This window comes from Panthera pardus, unplaced genomic scaffold, assembly GCF_024362965.1.
Source record: "Panthera pardus isolate Hobbes unplaced genomic scaffold, ASM2436296v1 HiC_scaffold_12, whole genome shotgun sequence".
NCBI lineage: Eukaryota > Metazoa > Chordata > Mammalia > Carnivora > Felidae > Panthera > Panthera pardus.
The window spans coordinates 19,318,094-19,337,008 of NW_026526677.1; the positions used below are offsets into that span (position 1 = coordinate 19,318,094).

Here is an 18,915-nt window from a genome sequence, read left to right on the forward strand (position 1 = left end):
TATAAAGACTCAAAATCCAGAGTAATTCTGAAATGTTATGTAGATATTCTGTATCATATGATTGCTAAAAATCACTTCCACATCTCTCATACTTAAAAAGAACATACACAAGATTTCTGTTTCTTCTAAATTCATTTGCCGCTGTTTCTGACCTTACCAAACTTCGAATCATTTATTAAAACCATCTGCTTTTGAGATAGTGATGTCATTAGAAAATCAGATATTTGGTATCTGGTTGGGCATGAGGGAGGAAAATACACTAAGTTACTAGAAAATGAAAATCTACTTGAAGAAACAGTGATAACCGATACAGGTGACCACACACAAAACACCTTCAATCTGCTTTTTTAGATTAATCAGAGGCGTAAGAAATTAAGGTAATATAAAAATACATCATCTAATGGTTGGGCTTCCCAGTAGATGTCAAATAATGTAAAGTATTCCCGATTTCCCACTCATCATATCAAAGTACAGATGTTAAAGGTAATTTCAGTCACATTTATAGTGATACAGACTAATCCAGCCCAAGCACTCAAATTAAAGACTAGAGAAATGGAAAACCTATTATAGTTCATTAATAAAATGGATTCGAAAAAAAATGCTGCCACTTCATCCCTTTTCAAAACAAACTGAGTTTTTTTGAATGCAGACTTCAGGAATAGCGTATAAGCCAAAAGCAGGTAGAAACTTCTCCCGTCTTAAGCTTTTGAACTCACAGGGTCCAACAGACCCAAGTTTCAGCCCTAGCTCTACTACTACGAGCTCCTGACAAGAGGCAAGTGATTTCACCCCAGTGAGCCTCAGTTTTCTCAATGTCCTTATATATAAAACAGGGTTAATAATTTAAGAAATGATAGGCATCAAATCTTTAACCCAATTCCTGGAACATATCAGTATGTTAATCAGTGGAAGAGGAAGAGCGTTTATTTTTGGGTGATCATTTCTTCTTCTTCTTCTTCTTCTTCTTCTTCTTCTTCTTCTTCTTCTTGGGTGATCATTTCTTCTTCTTCTTCTTCTTCTTCTTCTTCTTCTTCTTCTTCTTCTTCTTCTTCTTCTTCTTCGTTTTTAGTTTATTTATTTTGACAGAGAGAGCAAGCAGGGAAGGGGCAGAGAGAGAGAGAGAGAGAGAGAGAGAGAGAGAGAGAGAGAATCCCAAGCAAGCTCCGCACTGTCAGTGCAGAGCCCAATGCAGAGCTCACACTCACAAACTATGAGATCACGGCCTGAGCCAAAATCAAGAGTTGGACACATAACCGATTGAGCCACCCAGGTGCCCCTGTGTGGTCATTAATTTAACAGGTAGCTCCTGAACCACTCTGTACCCAACACTACTCTAGGTGCTGGGATGCAGCAGGAGAGGCAAAGTCCCTGCTTTTATCATATGTGGACAGCAGCAAAGTGGAGAGATCCTGTGGAAACAGCCAGAATAACTGCTCGTACTGATTAAGGGTATCCCAGTTGTTCCTCTACCCTCTATTTCTTTCAAGTAGATCTAGTCTGACAGTCTATAGAGAGTTTGCAAAGTGAGGCAAAGAAAATTCCTTCTTTGCCTTATTTAACATATTGCTGTAGCTAGCACATGTTCATACTCTGACAGATGATATTTGGAACACCATGTAAAACATTTTGCAAACTTTACAGTTTTCATACACTTGTGAGTAGCAATTTCTAAATAAAAGAGAGTTTACAAGGCTTTAAATTTGCAGTGCCTTTAATCAGAAATTGAAAAGTTAAGACTGAGTCAGAAGCAACACAACAGAACACTTTATTTCTACTGTTTAATTATAAATTGCTATGTGATCCTCATTATAAAACTAGGTAAGATCTGCCATCCATAAACTCAGAAGAGAGGAGGAAAGAAGGATGACAGGAGGTTGGTGGTTAAATCTGAGCGAATGGGAGGAACATTCGTCAACTTCATGCATTACGGTTCTGTTTACATTTCTGAGATCACAGCTAATTACCCAGTTTTAAGTTAAAGGTTCTGCTTTAATTAATACCATTAGTGGTTTTCAAGTGAAAGGAGATACATTTGAATTCTAAGTCTTATTCTCACTTTAGAAATCCAATCTCATCCAACACATCTAATGGAATTATACGGCACTATACTTAGTCTGATAATGTTCCTGATGAGTCTCCTAGTCTTAAAAAAAAAAAAAAAAAAAAAAAAAAAAAAAAATCCATGTATCTATTCCACTTGCTGTGATTGGCAGCCCCAGGCTTTGGCCTCATTCAACACAGAGGAGGGCACTGGTGCCAGGGATCCACAGGTCCACTTGAATCTCCACTTGGACTTCTCATAGCTCTCTCAAGCTTAACATATCCCAAAGTGAAATCATCATTTTCTTTACAGAATTTTCTCCCGATCTAGGGTTTCTTGTCTTAGGGAAACAGCACAGAGTTGCTCAAGTCAGAACCTGCAAATTGCAAACCACTACTTGTATAATCCTGGACAATATTTAACCTCCTTAAGTCTGTTTCTTGTCCTAAAATGGGCACAGAAGCAGTAATGTCTACTTTATAGTACTGTTGAGGATTACATGAGATTTGTTAGCATGGTGTCTGGCATATAGAAGCACTTGGGGATGTTGGCAATAATGATTGGACACACCAAACAACTGCTATTGTTATTAATCAGTGCTTCTATCAGACAAAACCTCTGATGAGGACCCTCTCTCAATAGACACTGGTCCTGTTTCTACTTCCTAAACATCTCTGTAGTCAGGCTACTTCTAACCATTCCCAGTGCCTGAATCCTAATGTAACCACTGTCATCTTCTGTGTCATTGCTGAAAGAAGCTTACTGGTTTCCTTTTATCAATTCCTGCCCTCTTCCACTTGAAGTCAGAATAATCTCTCTAACATGATGTCAATTTACTGCTTAAAACTCTACAATGTCTATACTGTCTTTCCAGTAGAGCCCAAACCTATTAACTTGATTTTCTAAGCCTTTCATGAACTGGCCCTGGTTATCTCCTGACTGGCCACTGTCCCCTTTGCAGTCCGTGCTCTAGATTTACAGTTCTTCCATCAGTTCCTCCAACCTGTCAAGCACATTCACCTCCAGCCTTTTCTTCCACCTGGAAACCCTTCCCACATCTCTCCTCCCAGGGTTAATCAGCCTTTAGGGCTCACTTTAAATATTACTTTCTCAGAGACCATCTCTGACACCCTCAGCTTTCTCAGTAACATATTCTTTCATTACATTCACAGCTTGTTCAATAGCTGCCTTCCATAAAAGCAGAATGAGTATCAGTTTTATTTACTGCCGTATCTCTGGAATTTTATGTGTTGAATGAATTAGTACATGAATCAATCAACAAACAGAAAGGAAAGGTGCCCTATAATAAAGTATTTGTCTGGTCTTTGTCCCAGATTTCTGGGGTAGAGGTTCTAAACCCTTGCTATTTCCAAGATGATAGGAGTTTCTTTGTAATTCATGGTGGGCCTTTTTTTTTTTTTTTTTTTTTTAAGCTTTATTTATTTAAGTAATCTCTACACTCAATGTAGGGCTTGAACTCATGACCCTGAGACCAAGAGTCACATGCTCTGCCTGCTCTACTGACTGAGCCAGCCAGGTTGGTTGGCCTTTGGATCACAACTGAGATTATGCTAATGAGATGAATCAGGATGGGGCTTGGTCACCAAAGAGACCAAACTGTGTGACCAGGAGGCTAAGGCCTTGAGCCAGCCCAACCTGCGAAAAGGGAGAGGGACTAGAAACGAAGTTCAGTCACATAGCCAAAGATTCAATTAATCATGTCTACATAATGAAACTCCAATAAAAATTCTGGACACTGAGCTTTCTGGTTGGTGGACATTAAGCACAGGGAGGGGGTTCACCTTAACCCCACAGAGAGGCACAGAGTTCAGAACCCTCTCAGATCTTGCCCTATGGGTCTCTTTATTTGGCTAGTATTAATTCCTATCCTTCATAATAAAACTCTACTTGTGAGTATAGTGCTCTCCTAGTTCTGTAAGATGTTCTAGCAAATTATCAAACCTGAAGGGGTGATGGGAACCCCCAAATTTGTAGCCCGTTGGTCAGAAGTGCAGGTGGCCTGGAGACTGCTATATTTGAACTAAGGGCAGTCTTGTTGGGGACTATGCCCTGAACTTGTGGAGTGCACATTAACTCTGGGTGGTTAGGGACAAAATTGGATTGCATTACAAAAGGGAAGTTTTGGAAGTGTCTTAAACCCATAAATCATATCCTGATGTAATAGGCAAACGACCATCTGTTCTATCATCCCATCATGTTCCTGTAAGCCTTTCCTGTATACTTAAGCTAATAGCCTCTGCCCTTTCTTGGGCGTGAGCCATTTTATACCTGAGCTATGGGGGCAGGTGGTGGTATTTCCAAACATGAAAATTTATCTTTGGTACTCTCTCAACTAACTTTCTCTTGCCCTTCTATTCTTCCTCCCTTTCACAACACCCCACTGACCAACCTACCACTACAGTTTCCTCTTTTTTGTTGTTTTTTTAAGATTTTAAGTAATCTCTACAGTGGAACATGGGGCTTGAGGACTCGGGGGACCCTGAGATCAAGAGTCACACACTCTACCGACTAAGCCAGCTGTACCCTTCTACAGTTTCCTCTTTAAGTCTCTTCCTTTCCATTTCAAAATGATTTTTTCACGTCTTTCACTAACTACAACAGCCATTTCCTGCAGGTGACTAATCCATCAAGGTCATAAACTAAATGTACTAATCCCAATAAGATGTAAATGAAGATGTCAATGGCCCTTTCGGAGACATTTTAAAAGTCAACTTAAAGCTAATTTCTAACTGGTAAAGTTCCTGAAGAGAGCAAGAAGTTAACAAGTAGCTTTATAAATTTCTAAATCCTCTGAAGAAGCAAGACTCTTCTACTTGTAACTTCCTTAGTCAGCTGGGACTGGGAAGCTACGCAACTCTTAACAAGTTCCTTCCTTCCCAGCGGTCCTGAAGAATTTTCCACAACCCAGTTCCTACAGGCCTTGGCTCTCTCTCCTCAGCCTATACCTATTTCTCTTCCTTTGATATATTGGGGACTTATATTGAACTATATAAGGAAGTCACCTCTGGATTCCAACCCAAATAACCTAGGAGTTTGCCATTTGGAAGCGAACTGGCCCTTTCCCTGAGTAGTGAATAATATTCTTGGGCCTTCTGTTGAGAAGTTTTAAAGACTTAAGTATAAACAGAGATAGAGTAGACTGATCTTAACTATTCATCTCTGCTCAAACCATATTTGAGGATAAATATTCTCAACATTTGACCATTCTCTATCTTATAACATTCTGGAAAATACTAGGTTTTAGAGGAGAAAAATGGAACACATGCCTCCAAAGCATTACCCATAAACTATAAGGTTGCATGGGCAAAGATAACAAAAAGATATCTTTGCATTTAGCTGAGGAGAAAGGAAGGACACAAATTAAAAGAAAATATCCCATCAAATACATAAGCGGAGCAAGTATTCACTTAAAATGGCATGGGAAGAAAAAGAAGAGTAAGTTCTATTCTAGCTTTTGCAGTCAATAATTTTTGCAATTAATTGACTTTTATTATCTATACTATTGTTGGCTACATACTATTATCTATACTGTTATTTATACTATTGCTATTGTCTATACTATTTTTAATATTACACTATTAAAATGATGCCTCTTCAGAAAATTATGGCACTGCATGCACATAGGAAAAGGTCAACAGGTAATAAACACTCCTGAATACACTAAGCCAGCACAGCGTCACATCAGCCTGTACCAACTAAGTCTCTTGATTCTGCAACTTACACAAAGCATGACAGTACGTATGCATGGAGAAGACCTTGATAGCGTTTGGCATGGTGAGATTCTTGGTCTAGGACGCATTAAGAGCTTGAATAAAGCTGTGATTGATTTTTTTTAATGATTCACAAATGAAGTAGCTGTTTTCTCCATGAAGACCTTTTTATTTTTTCTTCTAGGACAAAGAATGTCACTTTTTAAAGGTTAAAAAAAAGTCATAGTAGTGGAATTTGAAAACAGTGTTGTCTGTGGCATACTTCAAATCCAAGGCTACTCTTTTGGCCTTGGTAAAATACGCCTCCTGCGATGTGTTATGCCAAGTCCTCCAAACCAACAGTGGAGCACACATGAGAATCTCTCCTGAGGAAGCAAGCAAGTAAGCATTGTAGCATTTGCATTTTGTTAACCCGATTGTTTGCTTATTCAAAGCAGTATTGATGTCATTTTCTCTAAATAGTTGAAGTTTTTTAAGCTTTCTCAAATCTGTGTTTCTTGGCATTTGCCTGAAAGAAGACAGCAGATGCTTACTTATTTTACATAACAGAGTTAAGAATCCAACTTCTCAACCTTAAGCATTTATAGTCTATCAAGTTACTGTGACCTTTCAGTATAAATTCAAACAATTCATGGCCATTTTCTTCCCACTTATCTTACGGAAAACTTGATGTTTCTTTCATGACAAAGGGCTTTAGCATTTTCCTTTGAAATTCTGACAATGCTCATTTTCTTTATTAAGCACTGACTATATACTTTGGTGGTTAATGCTATTCAAACAAATGGAGTATACCTTGGTGATTTATTTTTCCTTTTATCATTCCCAGTTTCATTAATACTCAGTAGAAAAAATTCCTTTCTACGCCTTCATATAGATTGCTAGGTCTTACCAGAAATCCATCTACATGTTTATTATTTTAGCAAATGTAAGAAAGGTGAGGCCATGACATTACACGAAGGAGGAAGGAGAATAAATGAGATTATTTCCTCCTTATGAGACAGAGGTTAGGGTATGTGGGATCTGGGTGGGGAGCAAAGAGGGAGGAAGGTGAAGATACATACCCAGGGAATTATAAAAAAAAAAGGAAACGGGGGCACCTGGGTGGCTCAGTTGGTTAAGTGTCTGACTTCGGCCCAGGTCACGATCTCGCGGTTCATGGGTTCATGGGTTCAACCTGTGTTGGGCTCTGTGCTGACAGCTCGGAGCCTGGAGCCTGCTTCAGATTCTGTGTCTCCCTCTCTCTCTACCCCTCCCCCGCTCACACTGTGTGTGTGTGTCTCTCTCTTTCCAAAATAAACATTTAAAAATATTTTTTAAAAGAAAAAAATACATAAAAAGAAAACATAAACATTAGATTCCTCCCCCAACAACAGGTTCTACAATACAACCTGTTCTACACTAGAGAACGAACTGTAAGATTAGAGTTGAAATATGACCTAGTGATAAAATGTAGCTCATAAAGTGTTTTATATTTATATTTATATTTATATTTATATTTATATTTATATTTATATTTATATTTATAAGGTGTTTTAGTAGTTCCCTCCAAAACCTTGACAAAATTACGATGCAATGTAAGTCTATCTGCTAATAATTGTCAATAATTATGTACACCTTATGATTAAGGAGACAGTTGTAATAGAGTAGGAAGAAAACGAAACACTCAGCCAGTTAATAAGATAATGTACGTGAAGATGGTGGTATAGACTTGAAAGGATTATGCAAACATAAGCTACAATTATTTTTATCATCGATTTGTCACCAAATAGAAATTTATGCATGTAAGTTGTGTGTGTGTGTGTGTGTGTGTGTATGCCAATAAGTAATCAATCAGTTTAATTGCAGTGTAACTTTAAAGCGGGGTTTCTCAGCCTCAGCACTACTAAGATTTTAGGTGATGTCCTTGCTGTGGGAGTCTGTCCGTGTGTTGTAGGATGTTTAGCAGCTTCCCTGACCTGCTAGACCTGACCCACTAGGGGCTACTAGAAATTCTTCCACCTCCTCCCTCAATTAGTCACCATTAGAAATGTCTCTGGACAATGCCAGACAATGCAAAATTGCTCCTGGCTGAAAACCCTGTTAAAGCCTAAGAAAAATGTAAAAATTATGGCTCACCCACACAAACTGAGGATGAGAGACAGCCAGTATGAACTGGAAGCAAAGATGTCCCTCACTGGGCACAATATGGCTACTGAACACTTAAAATGTGGCTAATCAGAAATGAGAAATGTTGCAAGCATAACATATGTAGGAAAGGAAGACGTAGTATGAGAAAAAGAATGCAAACTATTTCAATAACTTTTTATATGGATTACACGCTAAGGTGATATTTTGGATATGGAGGGCTAAAATAAAATACATTACCAAAATGAACTTTATCTGTTACTGTTTACTTTTTTTAAATGTGGCTACTAGAGAAGTTAAAATGACACACTGGCTCATGTTATATTTCTATATTTCTATCAGACAAGGGCTGAACTTGAGCAAAAACTATCCCTCCTTCACACTAATATTCTAAGCAGCCTTTCTTTGATGATAGGGAAGGGAACTCAAAAGAGCTCTGTCCTCAGTTTTTTCCTTACATTCTCTATATTCGCCTTGGATGAGCTCTAGTCTCAGTGTTTCAATGAGATTACTATTTACAGATAACTAATCTCCGAACTCTATCTCCTGTTCATAGCTCAACTAAAACCTAGATCCAGGGCACCTGGCTGGCTAAGTTGGTAGAGCATGGGACTCCTGATGTCAGCATCATGAATTTGGGCCCCACATTAGCTGTAGACATTATTTAAAAAATAAATAAACTTTAAAAAAAAAAAAAGACAGAGAGAACCCTACTTTAAATAAATAAGTAAATAAATCAATCAATCCTAGATCCATATATCCAACTATCAACTTAACAACCCCACTTGGGCATCCTGGATGAACCCCAAACTTAAATGATCCTCATCCCAAACAAGATTCCTTCAGGATTCCTCATTTTAGTAAATGGCCCCATTGACCAGGTTCTCAGGCCAGAAACCTGAAAGTCATCCATGAGTGCTCTCTTCTTCATCCCCCTTGCAATCTCTCACAAAAGTCTGCTTCATTTACTTCCTAATATTTCTGGAATCCTCCTTTCTCCCACCCCACGGCCTAGGCCAAGTCACCATTACTGTGCCCTATATCACCTCCCTCTTCCCCTTTATACTGTTACTACACCATACCCTGCCCTTCTCAAAAGTGCTGTCTTTCCTACTAGAACATTATACTACATGAAGTCAGGCGCTCTCTTGTTTGCTGCTATGTCTCTGGTTCTTTGACGAAAAAATGAATGAAAGCATAAAGAGGGTACAAACTGCTACCTTACAGGTTGCAATTTACTAAGGAGCTGGACTGTAAGAACAAGGGTTCCATTAGCATATGAGGCCTGGAAAATATCAGTCTTTATGTCTAAATACAGACTTAGGTGTAGACACAAGTCCTAGGGTTCCAGAAGTGGGGAAATGTGCTTGGGCACCACATGCCCTGTACTCTCATCCTTCACAGATCTCTCTACTGTGCCTAAACTCACACTGTAAACTCTCTATATGTTGGGTCAGGAAAGAACAGCTGAGACTGCCTTTTATAATCCTCCAGCCCTCCGGGAAAATGATGCCTGACATTTCCCATCTTCAGCACCATTGTCTCAGAGTATCTATAGTTTCAAAGTTACCCAGTGAAAAGCAGCTAAAAGTTATACAAAGCTTTAAACAATCATGAACTATTTCTGAAACAAAATTATTCTCCAAGAATAGAAGTTCAAGACAAATCTCTTCTCATTAGGGATACTCAATCTACCTCTGCGCTTAAGCCAGCCTTCATTCCCCTATCCATGTACAACTAGTTTGAAAGGGTGGAGAATGGACCATGGCCGTGTCTATCCTAACTAGTAAGTTACAGCTGCTGCTGATTAGGAAGTTTGAAATGACAAGAATTTTATAGATGTTAGTGGTGTTCTGGGTATTCCAGAACTGGGCTAAGAAGGAGGAACTTGTAAAAGATTCCAGGCAATGCATGTATTTAGAGAAGAACATGTAGACACATGGGCAAAAACCACACCCATTCACCTTTTGCCATGGGCTCTCCTATAAGTGGGAGAGTAGTGGTGTGGGTAGGCAGGGTGTGGTGTTATGTGATAGGGACCAGGCAGGAGCTGAAGCACAGCACGTCAAGGCCAGGGTGAATTGCAGGTCCAAGGGCACTACATAGGCTACATATATGTAACTCTTTTCTTTTATTGTCTTATCCAGAAATTATATAAAAGACCACTCTTACAGTATGAGGAGGGGAGGTGGGGTCTCAACTAAAGAAAGGTTAGGAAACTTTTTTTAAGTTTGTTTGTTTCTTTGTTTATTTATTTATTTATTTTGAGAGAGAGAGAGTGAGAGAGAGCACAAGCACACATGCAGGGCTGAGGGGCAGAGAGAGAGGGAGATGGAGAATCTCAAGCAGGCTCTGTGCTGTCAGCTCAGAGCCGGATGTGGGGCTCAATCAGAGAGTCTGACTCTTGATTTAGGCTCAGGTCATGATCTCATGGTTTGTGGAATTGAGCCATGAGTGGGGCTCTGAGCTGACAGCGTGGAGGCTGCTTAGGATTCTCTCTTTACCTCTCTCTCTGCCCCTCACCCCCGTGTATGTGCTTGTGCGCTCTCTCTCTCTCAAAAATAGACTTTAAAAAAAAATTTTTTAATGTTTGTTTATTTATTTATTTATTTTAAAAAATAGGAACACACCTTTTTATTTATTTTTGAGACACAGAGAGACAGAGCATGAACGTGGGAGGGGTAGATAGAGAGGGAGACACAGAATCGGAAGCAGGCTCCAGGCTCTGAGCCATCAGCCCAGAGCCCAACGCGGGGCTCAAACCCACGGACCGCGAGATCGTGACCTGAGCTGAAGTCGGACGTTTAACCGACTGAGCCGCCCAGGCGCCCCAATGTTTATTTATTTTTGAGAGAGAGAGAAACAGAGTGTGAGCAGGAGAGGGAGACACAGAATCTGAAGCAGGCTCCAGGCTCCAACCTGTCACAACAGAGCCCAACATGGGGCTCAAACTCATGAGCTGTGAGATCATGACCTGAGCCGAAGTCAGCTACCCAACCGACTGAGCCACCCAGGCACCAAGACTTTTTTTTTTTTAATTATTTTCTCTTCATTTTTTCTCCTCTGATAACCCCCAGAAGAAAATGATGACAATTACCAACCAGGCTCACACCAATTTAGGCAGTGGGATAAAGAAATTTGGCAGAGAAGCAAAGCTTTTCTGCACTAGATGTTCTGTGTCTTTCTGGAAATGACTCAAAAAGTGATGAGTACCTTCACAGAGCCCATTTTTTTCCCTTAAAATGTGGTGACTCTTTTCCATAATAATGTTCAATACCTGCCCTATCTTAGCAAAAGCATCGCTTTTTAGTAATTAATAAGAGCAAGGTAGCCAAGATATAACAAAATGAAGTAGCAGACTTGGAAAAAACAAATAGAGGGCAGAATCCTGACTTTACTACTTGGTATTCACATGACCTTAGGCAAGACTCTCAGCCACATATTCTCAGCTGGGGTGATCCATCCCAGTGGTACAAAAACTGGCTCAGGGAGTGGGTAGTGTAAGATCTTATTCTTTGTCTGTTAAGGCACAGATATACACACAGTACATAAATAAGACATACTTCATGAGAGGGAAGATTAGGAGAAAGTAATGTCTAAAAGGGCTCTTTGGGTGAGAGAAGGGTGGTAACAAACAAAAGGTTGAGAAACACTTTCCTTGGCCTCCATTTCCTCCCCTGTCAAAATGGGTATCACCCACCTTAAAGAATTATTATGATAGAATCATATCTAAATACATACAAAGAGAATGAGAGACAGAAAATAGAGAAAACAAGCAAAATTGTAAAATAGTCATTAAAATAGAAAACACAAAGACCTAAATGTATATAGATTAATGCCATCTAATAATCAATTGTATAACAAGACTGTTTTCTTCTCACTACTCATTTTACCAACTGAATACCTAATCCAAAAAGGGAATGTACAATCATAGTAAAAGGCAATTAGTAAATGTAAGAAGAATCTATAAATGCGACAAAGATACAAACCTAAAACACCAATTTTCAGGCCTGCCAAGCTTGTTTTAATTTTATCATAAATATCTTCTGATGCAAAGTCAACAGCAATGGTCATTGTTTCCACCTTGAATTTTTCTCCTAGGGAAAAAAAAAAAACACAAATGGAGAGAGAGAGGGAGAATTACAACATGACAATTAAGAGGAAAACAACTGATGACATTATCTTTTCAAACCCTTTTCCCTGTCCAATTCGATATGAAATTTAGACCAGGATAATTTTAAGCAATCATGAGACCATCTAAGAGATGATACAGAGTCAACACAATAAGTCTGCAATAAAAATTCCAATGTTGTTACAGAGCTGGCTGACTGCTCCTTAATCAGTTCTTCCTCTATAAATCAGTAATGACTCCTTTTTAGGCCTGTAGGTACAAATAATAAAACATGTAGGGCACCTGGGTGGCTCAGTCGGTTGGGCGGCCGACTATAGCTCAGGTCATGATCTTGTGGTCTGTGAGTTCAAGCCCCGCATCAGGGTTTGTGCTGAGAGCTCAGAGCCTGGAGCCTGCTTCCGATTCTGTGTCTCCCCCTCGCTCTGCCCCTTCCCTGTTTGCTCTCTGTCTCTGTCTCTCAAAATTAATAAACAATAAAAAAATAAAAAACAAATAATAAAACATGATTCGTATCATAATGTTATATACTGTTTAAATATCACTGGTTTTGTGATTTTAATTGCAAACGATGCTTCATAATTTCAGGAAGAAGGATTTATATTCCAAAATGTTTTAAAGTGTGATATATAAAAGTCCATCTTATTAGGGCACCTGGTGGCTCAGTCGGTTAAGCATCTGACTTTGGCCCAGGTCCTGTCTCGTGGTTCATGAGTTTGAGCCCCTCATTGGACTTTCTGATGACAGCTCAGAGCCTGGAGTGTGCTTTGGATTCTGTATCTCCTCTCTCTGCCCCTCCTCTGCTTGCTCTCTCTTTCGAAAATAAACAAACATTAAAAAAAAAAAAAAAGTACATCTTCTTAAAATGGAAATAAAATTAGTATGATCGTAATGGAATTTAGAGCCTTGGTTAATAGTTAATAGCCACTACATTAACGAATCCACACAAAACGCACAAGAATACAGCTGCAAAGTGACATAAGAAAAGATCTCACTCAGTTTTCTACTTTGTACGGGACTACTGAGGTACAAACAGAGCTAATGAAAATAACAGATTGAGAAATGAGACTCTGGAGAAACTGACCTCACTGAGGTAATGCAGAATTTTACTTCTGCCCTCACTCATGAGCCCATTTGAGAAGATGGCATGGACTGTGAGGTCCCCCCGGCACGGGTACCAATTTTACTTTCATACATATTTGCTAAATGGCTTTGAGCCATTTGCTAAATGGCTTTGCAAGTCACATTTCCTCCGTGAGCCTCACTCAGCAACCTCTCCCGAAAATGAAGGTGAGGCTACCCAGCTTAAGATTCGAGGCTCGTGTGGTATCTGGTGATATACAAGAGGCACTCCATAAATGTCGGTCCCCTCTCTCCTCCACTAACCCTGTTCTCACTTCACTTAGTGAAGTTCAGGTAACCAAGAATGTTTACTCTTTGGAACTTGATGAGAATCCAAAAGAATTTAAAAACCCTGCTTCCAAAAAAATAGATTTTTCTTCATTTGAAGTTGATGCTGGCTCATCACAGAGTATGGAACATTGATCCACACAGGTCACCGTTCTTGATCCACCACTAAAGAGCTGGTTCACGAGAGATCAGTTTGTTAGTCTCAAGGAAGTATTGACCTTAGGTAGGAACCCATGAACGAACTAGAGATGAGAATATCTGACCTACAAAATATCGTATCTGGTGTTAAAGGCACACTTACTATTCCAATATAAATGAGTTATTATATGTGTTCATGTAATGGAGAGCCACATACACAGTTGTCATTTTATAATAGCTGGTTCAACAGGTCTTATTATAAATGGTTCCCAGGATTTATCACCAGAAAGTAAAGAACACTGCCCTTATTAGAGCCATAGATTCACAAGAAAAAAAGAGCCAAATCAAAAGGCTGAAGGATACCTTTTATTAAATGTAAAACTTTATTCAGGAATAAAATAAGATAAACTTATCTATTTATTTTGAGAAAAGCAAAGTATGTTTCCACACCAGTGCTATATACTGACATTTAGGAAAATTCTCTCCAGTAATAAAAGCCACCTCACAACCCCTGAATCGAATTTACTCTTTTAAATCTCACAGGATTTGGGGAATGTACTTATAACATAGAGTCTTATTATAGATGGGCTGCTAAAAATATTCAGAGACCCTTTTGGAAAGAATGTCATTTTATTTAATAAGAACCCTCAAGTAAGCTTTTCTTTGTACTCACGTTAGGATAAGCAAAATGGCTTCTGATGCAAGTTTTTCAAGGTAAATACAATTTTGAACTTGACCCTGAATTACCCTGAATCATGTCCTACTCCAGTTAACACTGCTGTTCTTCTCCTGGGCTCCACTGCTTCCATCGTGAGCTTCTTCTGCAAAGTAGGTCTGCTCATATCTCCCCCCCCCACCCCACCCCCACCAAACCCCCAGAGCTCCAGCTGGCTTACAGTGAGGGTCACAGTCAGCCGCGATAGCCTAACACTGCTTTGAACTCACCTCCACCTCCCTGTTCTCCTGGGTGTCCCCAGTTCTAGCTGCACAGGCCCCGAGCAAGTCTTTAAACTCCCGAAACACACTCAGGGCTTTTGCACTTACGGTTCCCTCTGCCTAGAATGCTCTTCTGCATCCCTGTGTCTGTTGGATCTTTAGGCAAATGTTACCTCTTCATGGAAACCCTCCTTGACTACCTTTAAAAAAAAATGCAACCACTCCTCCACTAGCACCCCCGGCCTCCCTTCCCAGCTTTATTTCATTCCATGGCACTTAACCACCCATCCTCTAATATACTATGTATCTTAATAATACCTGTATTTGCTATCATCCCTCCCCCTCCCCCCAGCCCCACATTAAGCTTTGTAAAGACAAGAACTTGGGTCTATTTTGTTCAGTTGCTCAACAGTATCACAAAGGATCCAGAGTCTTTCCTCCCTCCTCTCTTATTCCCTTAGGCTGGCTCCCCTCCTGGTTTCACGAAAGCCACTGCCCTTCCAAACATCCCATGCAGACAGCAACGTGCAGTGGCAGAAATGCAACATCCTGTTACATGTCCCTTCTAGAGAGTGAGGAAAATTTCCCCAGAGTCCAGCAAACTCCCCTCACATTTCCTTTCCAGGATTATGAGATATGCATGCTCTTGACTGGGCCCATGGACAGGCTTTAAGGATTCCATGCACTGTCCCCACTACCGCCGCCAAGTTGTGATGGAGAGAAAGAGCAGCATGTACATAAGAATAGGACGGGACAGGGGCCCAGGCAATCAGAAGAGAATTATGAGGAGTATTCTAAAAGCTGAGGTGGGAGGTAGCTGGCTTCCTGAAGGAACTGGGGAACTAAATCTAGGCATCTTCCCCCTTCCATCACCTACTAGCCCTCATCTGACCCCGCCAACAGAAATCACACAGATGAACAAACATCCTCTAATCTGAGGAGGTAATAAAGCACCTGGAACAGACGTGGGTACCATATACACATAATACCACCTTCATTTCCTCCTTCACCACCTCCCTAAACCCAGGCTCTTCATAAGACCACCAGTCCACACCACTCAGCAACAGCCCACTGCTAGGGAAGAATAAGAACTTTATCAAAGCCTCTGGAGAGGTACTTGTGAGTACTCTGATCCTCGGCCACCACAAAGGCACAAGGGATGACAGCTGGGTAATAAGTTAAAATCAATACCCTATAAGTGTAGGATAAAGGTACACAAACAAATGAATTTGGATGTTGCAGTGGAAAGACATAGGCACTCAACTGCCCCTTCCAGGAAATTCTGGTTGCCCTTGGCTATTGGAGTATCATCAGCAGAGAGCTTTCAGGTGTCAGCCCCTTCAGGGATTGCCTCGGCTTCACAGAGCTGCCTGGACTGAGATCATGCCTTTCCCATGATGTCCACATATGACTGATCGAGGTGGGAGTATAAAGCCATTGGACCACTTGTACATATCAGCTTCTGACTCCAAAATCATAGTCTGTTTATTGTCCTATTTTCTATTCTTTCATAATGCCCTAGTTATCATTATACTAGCTTTAAAACAATTTTAATATTTCTAGTGGTACAATGCTCCTTCATTACTATTCTTTTTCAAAAGTTTATTGGTTATCCTTAGTTGTTTAGTCAGTTTTCACTAGGGTTACATTAAACGTTTCAATTAAATTTATGAAGGATGACAATGTGGCATTCCCTCCAGGCTCTCCATTTACTCAGTGTCTCACAGTAAAATCTTGTGGTTGTAAACTGTTAAAGAAATTAAAGAACTAAAGAATGCCATTATTAGAATATTGCACACCGTTATGCAAAGATACTCAATACTGTTGATAATTCCTACTGTCAAACCACTTGGTATTTCAAACTGGGTAGGCTGGCATCCTGCCACTTACAATTGTGGCCACATACAATCATGCCCTCCTCCCTTTTTTCAGATTGGAATGATTCTGGGATGGTCTTGGCCCACTATTTCTCAGCCCAGTGGCAGAGACCAAAAACTAAGAAGCAAAAAGCTGACAAGTGGTATGAGCTGCTCAAGGCAGTCAACTCACCAGAAATGGAGGCTGAAAATCAGCTCTGGCTTGTGGGAAATGAAGCTAAGAAATAGCTGGGTTGATAACATTATTCCCTTTTTATTTACCAGTCCACCGAAAGCCATCCAACCACAATTGTGGAATCAGAGAAAAAAAATATTGCTTGTAACTACAAACCTATATAATAATGAGCGTCCTCACTGTCTGAAACCATTCCATTACTTCCAAGCTTGGGTGCCGTGCTCCTCCAGTCACATGGTTACTCAGAGGACTGTAAATTAGTGTAGGGTCAAGTCCGGAATTGACAGAGAAGGAACTGCACATATAAGTAGTCTCAAGATGCTGCTAAACCCTCTCAATATTAAAACTATCACATTATTAGGTTCACATCTTAAAAGGTCACAAAACATATTCAGAATAGTCTTATGTTTAACATCCTTCTAAGTCTGGCCATCATTATTTTCATTTTGCTCAACAGATTCACATCTCTTAAATAATCTTTCCCTAAGGATAATTGTATAGGTCTCAGAAAGACTGGTCTTGAGGCGCCTGGGTGGCTCAGTTGGTTAAGCATCCAACTCTTGGTTTCAGATCGGGTCATGATCCCTCGTTCATGACATGGAGCCCTGCGTGGGGCTCTGCAGTGATAGTGTGGAGACTGCCTAGGAGTCTCTCTCTCCCCCTCTTTCTGCTCCTCCCCTGCTCACGCTCTATTTCTCTCTCTCTCTCAAAATAAATAAATAAACATTTAAAAAAAAAAAAAAAAAAGGAAAGACTTGTCTCATTTTTCCCCTGGGTATCGGGATAGTGGGTCTGCGAATGCTAGCAAAGAGGTCTAATCTACATAAACTCATGTATTATTTATAATTTTTTCTATTAATAAAACCAAAAATAATACATTGGTTCTCTTTTGTCCCTACATCTGCTCCAAATAAACAATCTGCTATTCTCCTAAGTTTCAGGTACTTTCCATTGTGAAACTCTTGTTGCATTCAGCCTTCCCCATCTTTTCCATATTATAAATTTCATCATTTAAGATTCCAGTTGTGGGGCACCTGGGTGGCTCAGTCAGTTGAGCGTGGGACACTTGACCTCAGCTCAGGTCATGAGCTCGCAGTTGTGGGATCCAGCCCTGCAGCATCAGGCTCCACACTGAGCAAGCAGTCTGCTTCAGATTCTCTCTCTCCCTTGCTCTCTGCCCCCCTCCCCTCACACGTGCATGCACACTCATTCGCATGCTCTCTCTCTCTCTCTCACAAAATAAATAAACATAAAAAAAAAGACTCAAGTTGTGCCACCAGCCCTGTGTACTGTCTTTTCATGATTCCCATTTCTTCCAAGGTAAAGCTATTTACTCTCTCAGCTGTGTTCCTAAAGACCTTCTAAACTTAGTAAACTTAGCATAATGTATTGTGCAAACAGTCTACTTCCTAACAAACATGGATCATTCTCTGTCACCTTTGTATATACAGCACCTAGCACAATGCCTGGAGCATAACAGAGGTGACTCAAATGTTTGCTGAGTGAGAAAATACATCCAGGCTGATACAGCTGGTTTATTAAAATCACGGGGTGCCTGGGTGGCTCAGTTGGTTAAGTGGCCAACTTCGGCTCAGGTCATGATCTCGCAGTTTGTGAGTTCGAGTCCCACGTTGGGCCCTGTGCTGACAGCTCAAAGCCTGGAGCCTGCTTTGGATTCTGTGTCTCCCTCTCTCTTTGCCCTTCCTCAGCTCACACTGTCTCTGTCTCTCTTGAAAATAAATGTTAAAAAAAATTTTTTTTTTAAATAAAATCATCTTTTCAGTACTTCTTAAACTCTTCCCTATAGAAATAAAACTGTAGGGTGGTAAGAGATGTCCATTATGAGACATAATAACATACAGTACTTACTATTAGGCATTATAAAGCATTAAGATAAATTGAGAAACAAGTCCATTCCTCTGTCCTGCATGGGTCAGATTATAATTCTCACAGAGACAGAAACATTTTAGAGTTGTATGAAACCATCCAGTCCCATCTTAAAAAAAAAAAAAAAAAAAAAAAGTACTTCCGGGAGCTTAACTCAGGGCACAGAGATGAAGGTTGAAGATATTTTAGTCATGGACCACTCTCCCTATCCCGTCCTGAAAAAGATAATTAGGGGAGAGGAGCGACTCTTGGGGAAATAGTACTATATTCAATGCCTACCAATTTTAGCTCCTTAAATCTAAATTCATTAAATGCAGTTTATAACCATAAAAATACACTCCATGTTTTGAAGAACCTCTCCATTTTCACATAAAATGTTTTAGAGTAGTTAGAAATGTAAAAAGTACCAGAAGTCTTTTGTACTTTCTGAATTTGAAGGGGAAAACAAAGAACAAAATGTCCCCTAA

At 40.0% G+C, this 18,915-nt stretch overlaps 1 protein-coding gene across 1 annotated transcript in view; it reads right to left on the reverse strand.

Moving 5' to 3' along the window:
• Positions 1 to 18,915, reverse strand: part of HSD17B12 (hydroxysteroid 17-beta dehydrogenase 12) — a 165,170-nt gene that overhangs the window by 48,614 nt on the left and 97,641 nt on the right. Inside the window, exon 4 of the mRNA XM_019470161.2 lies at positions 11,886 to 11,993. Coding sequence (XP_019325706.1) covers positions 11,886 to 11,993 — 108 coding nt within the window. The remainder of the gene's footprint in view (positions 1 to 11,885; positions 11,994 to 18,915) is intronic.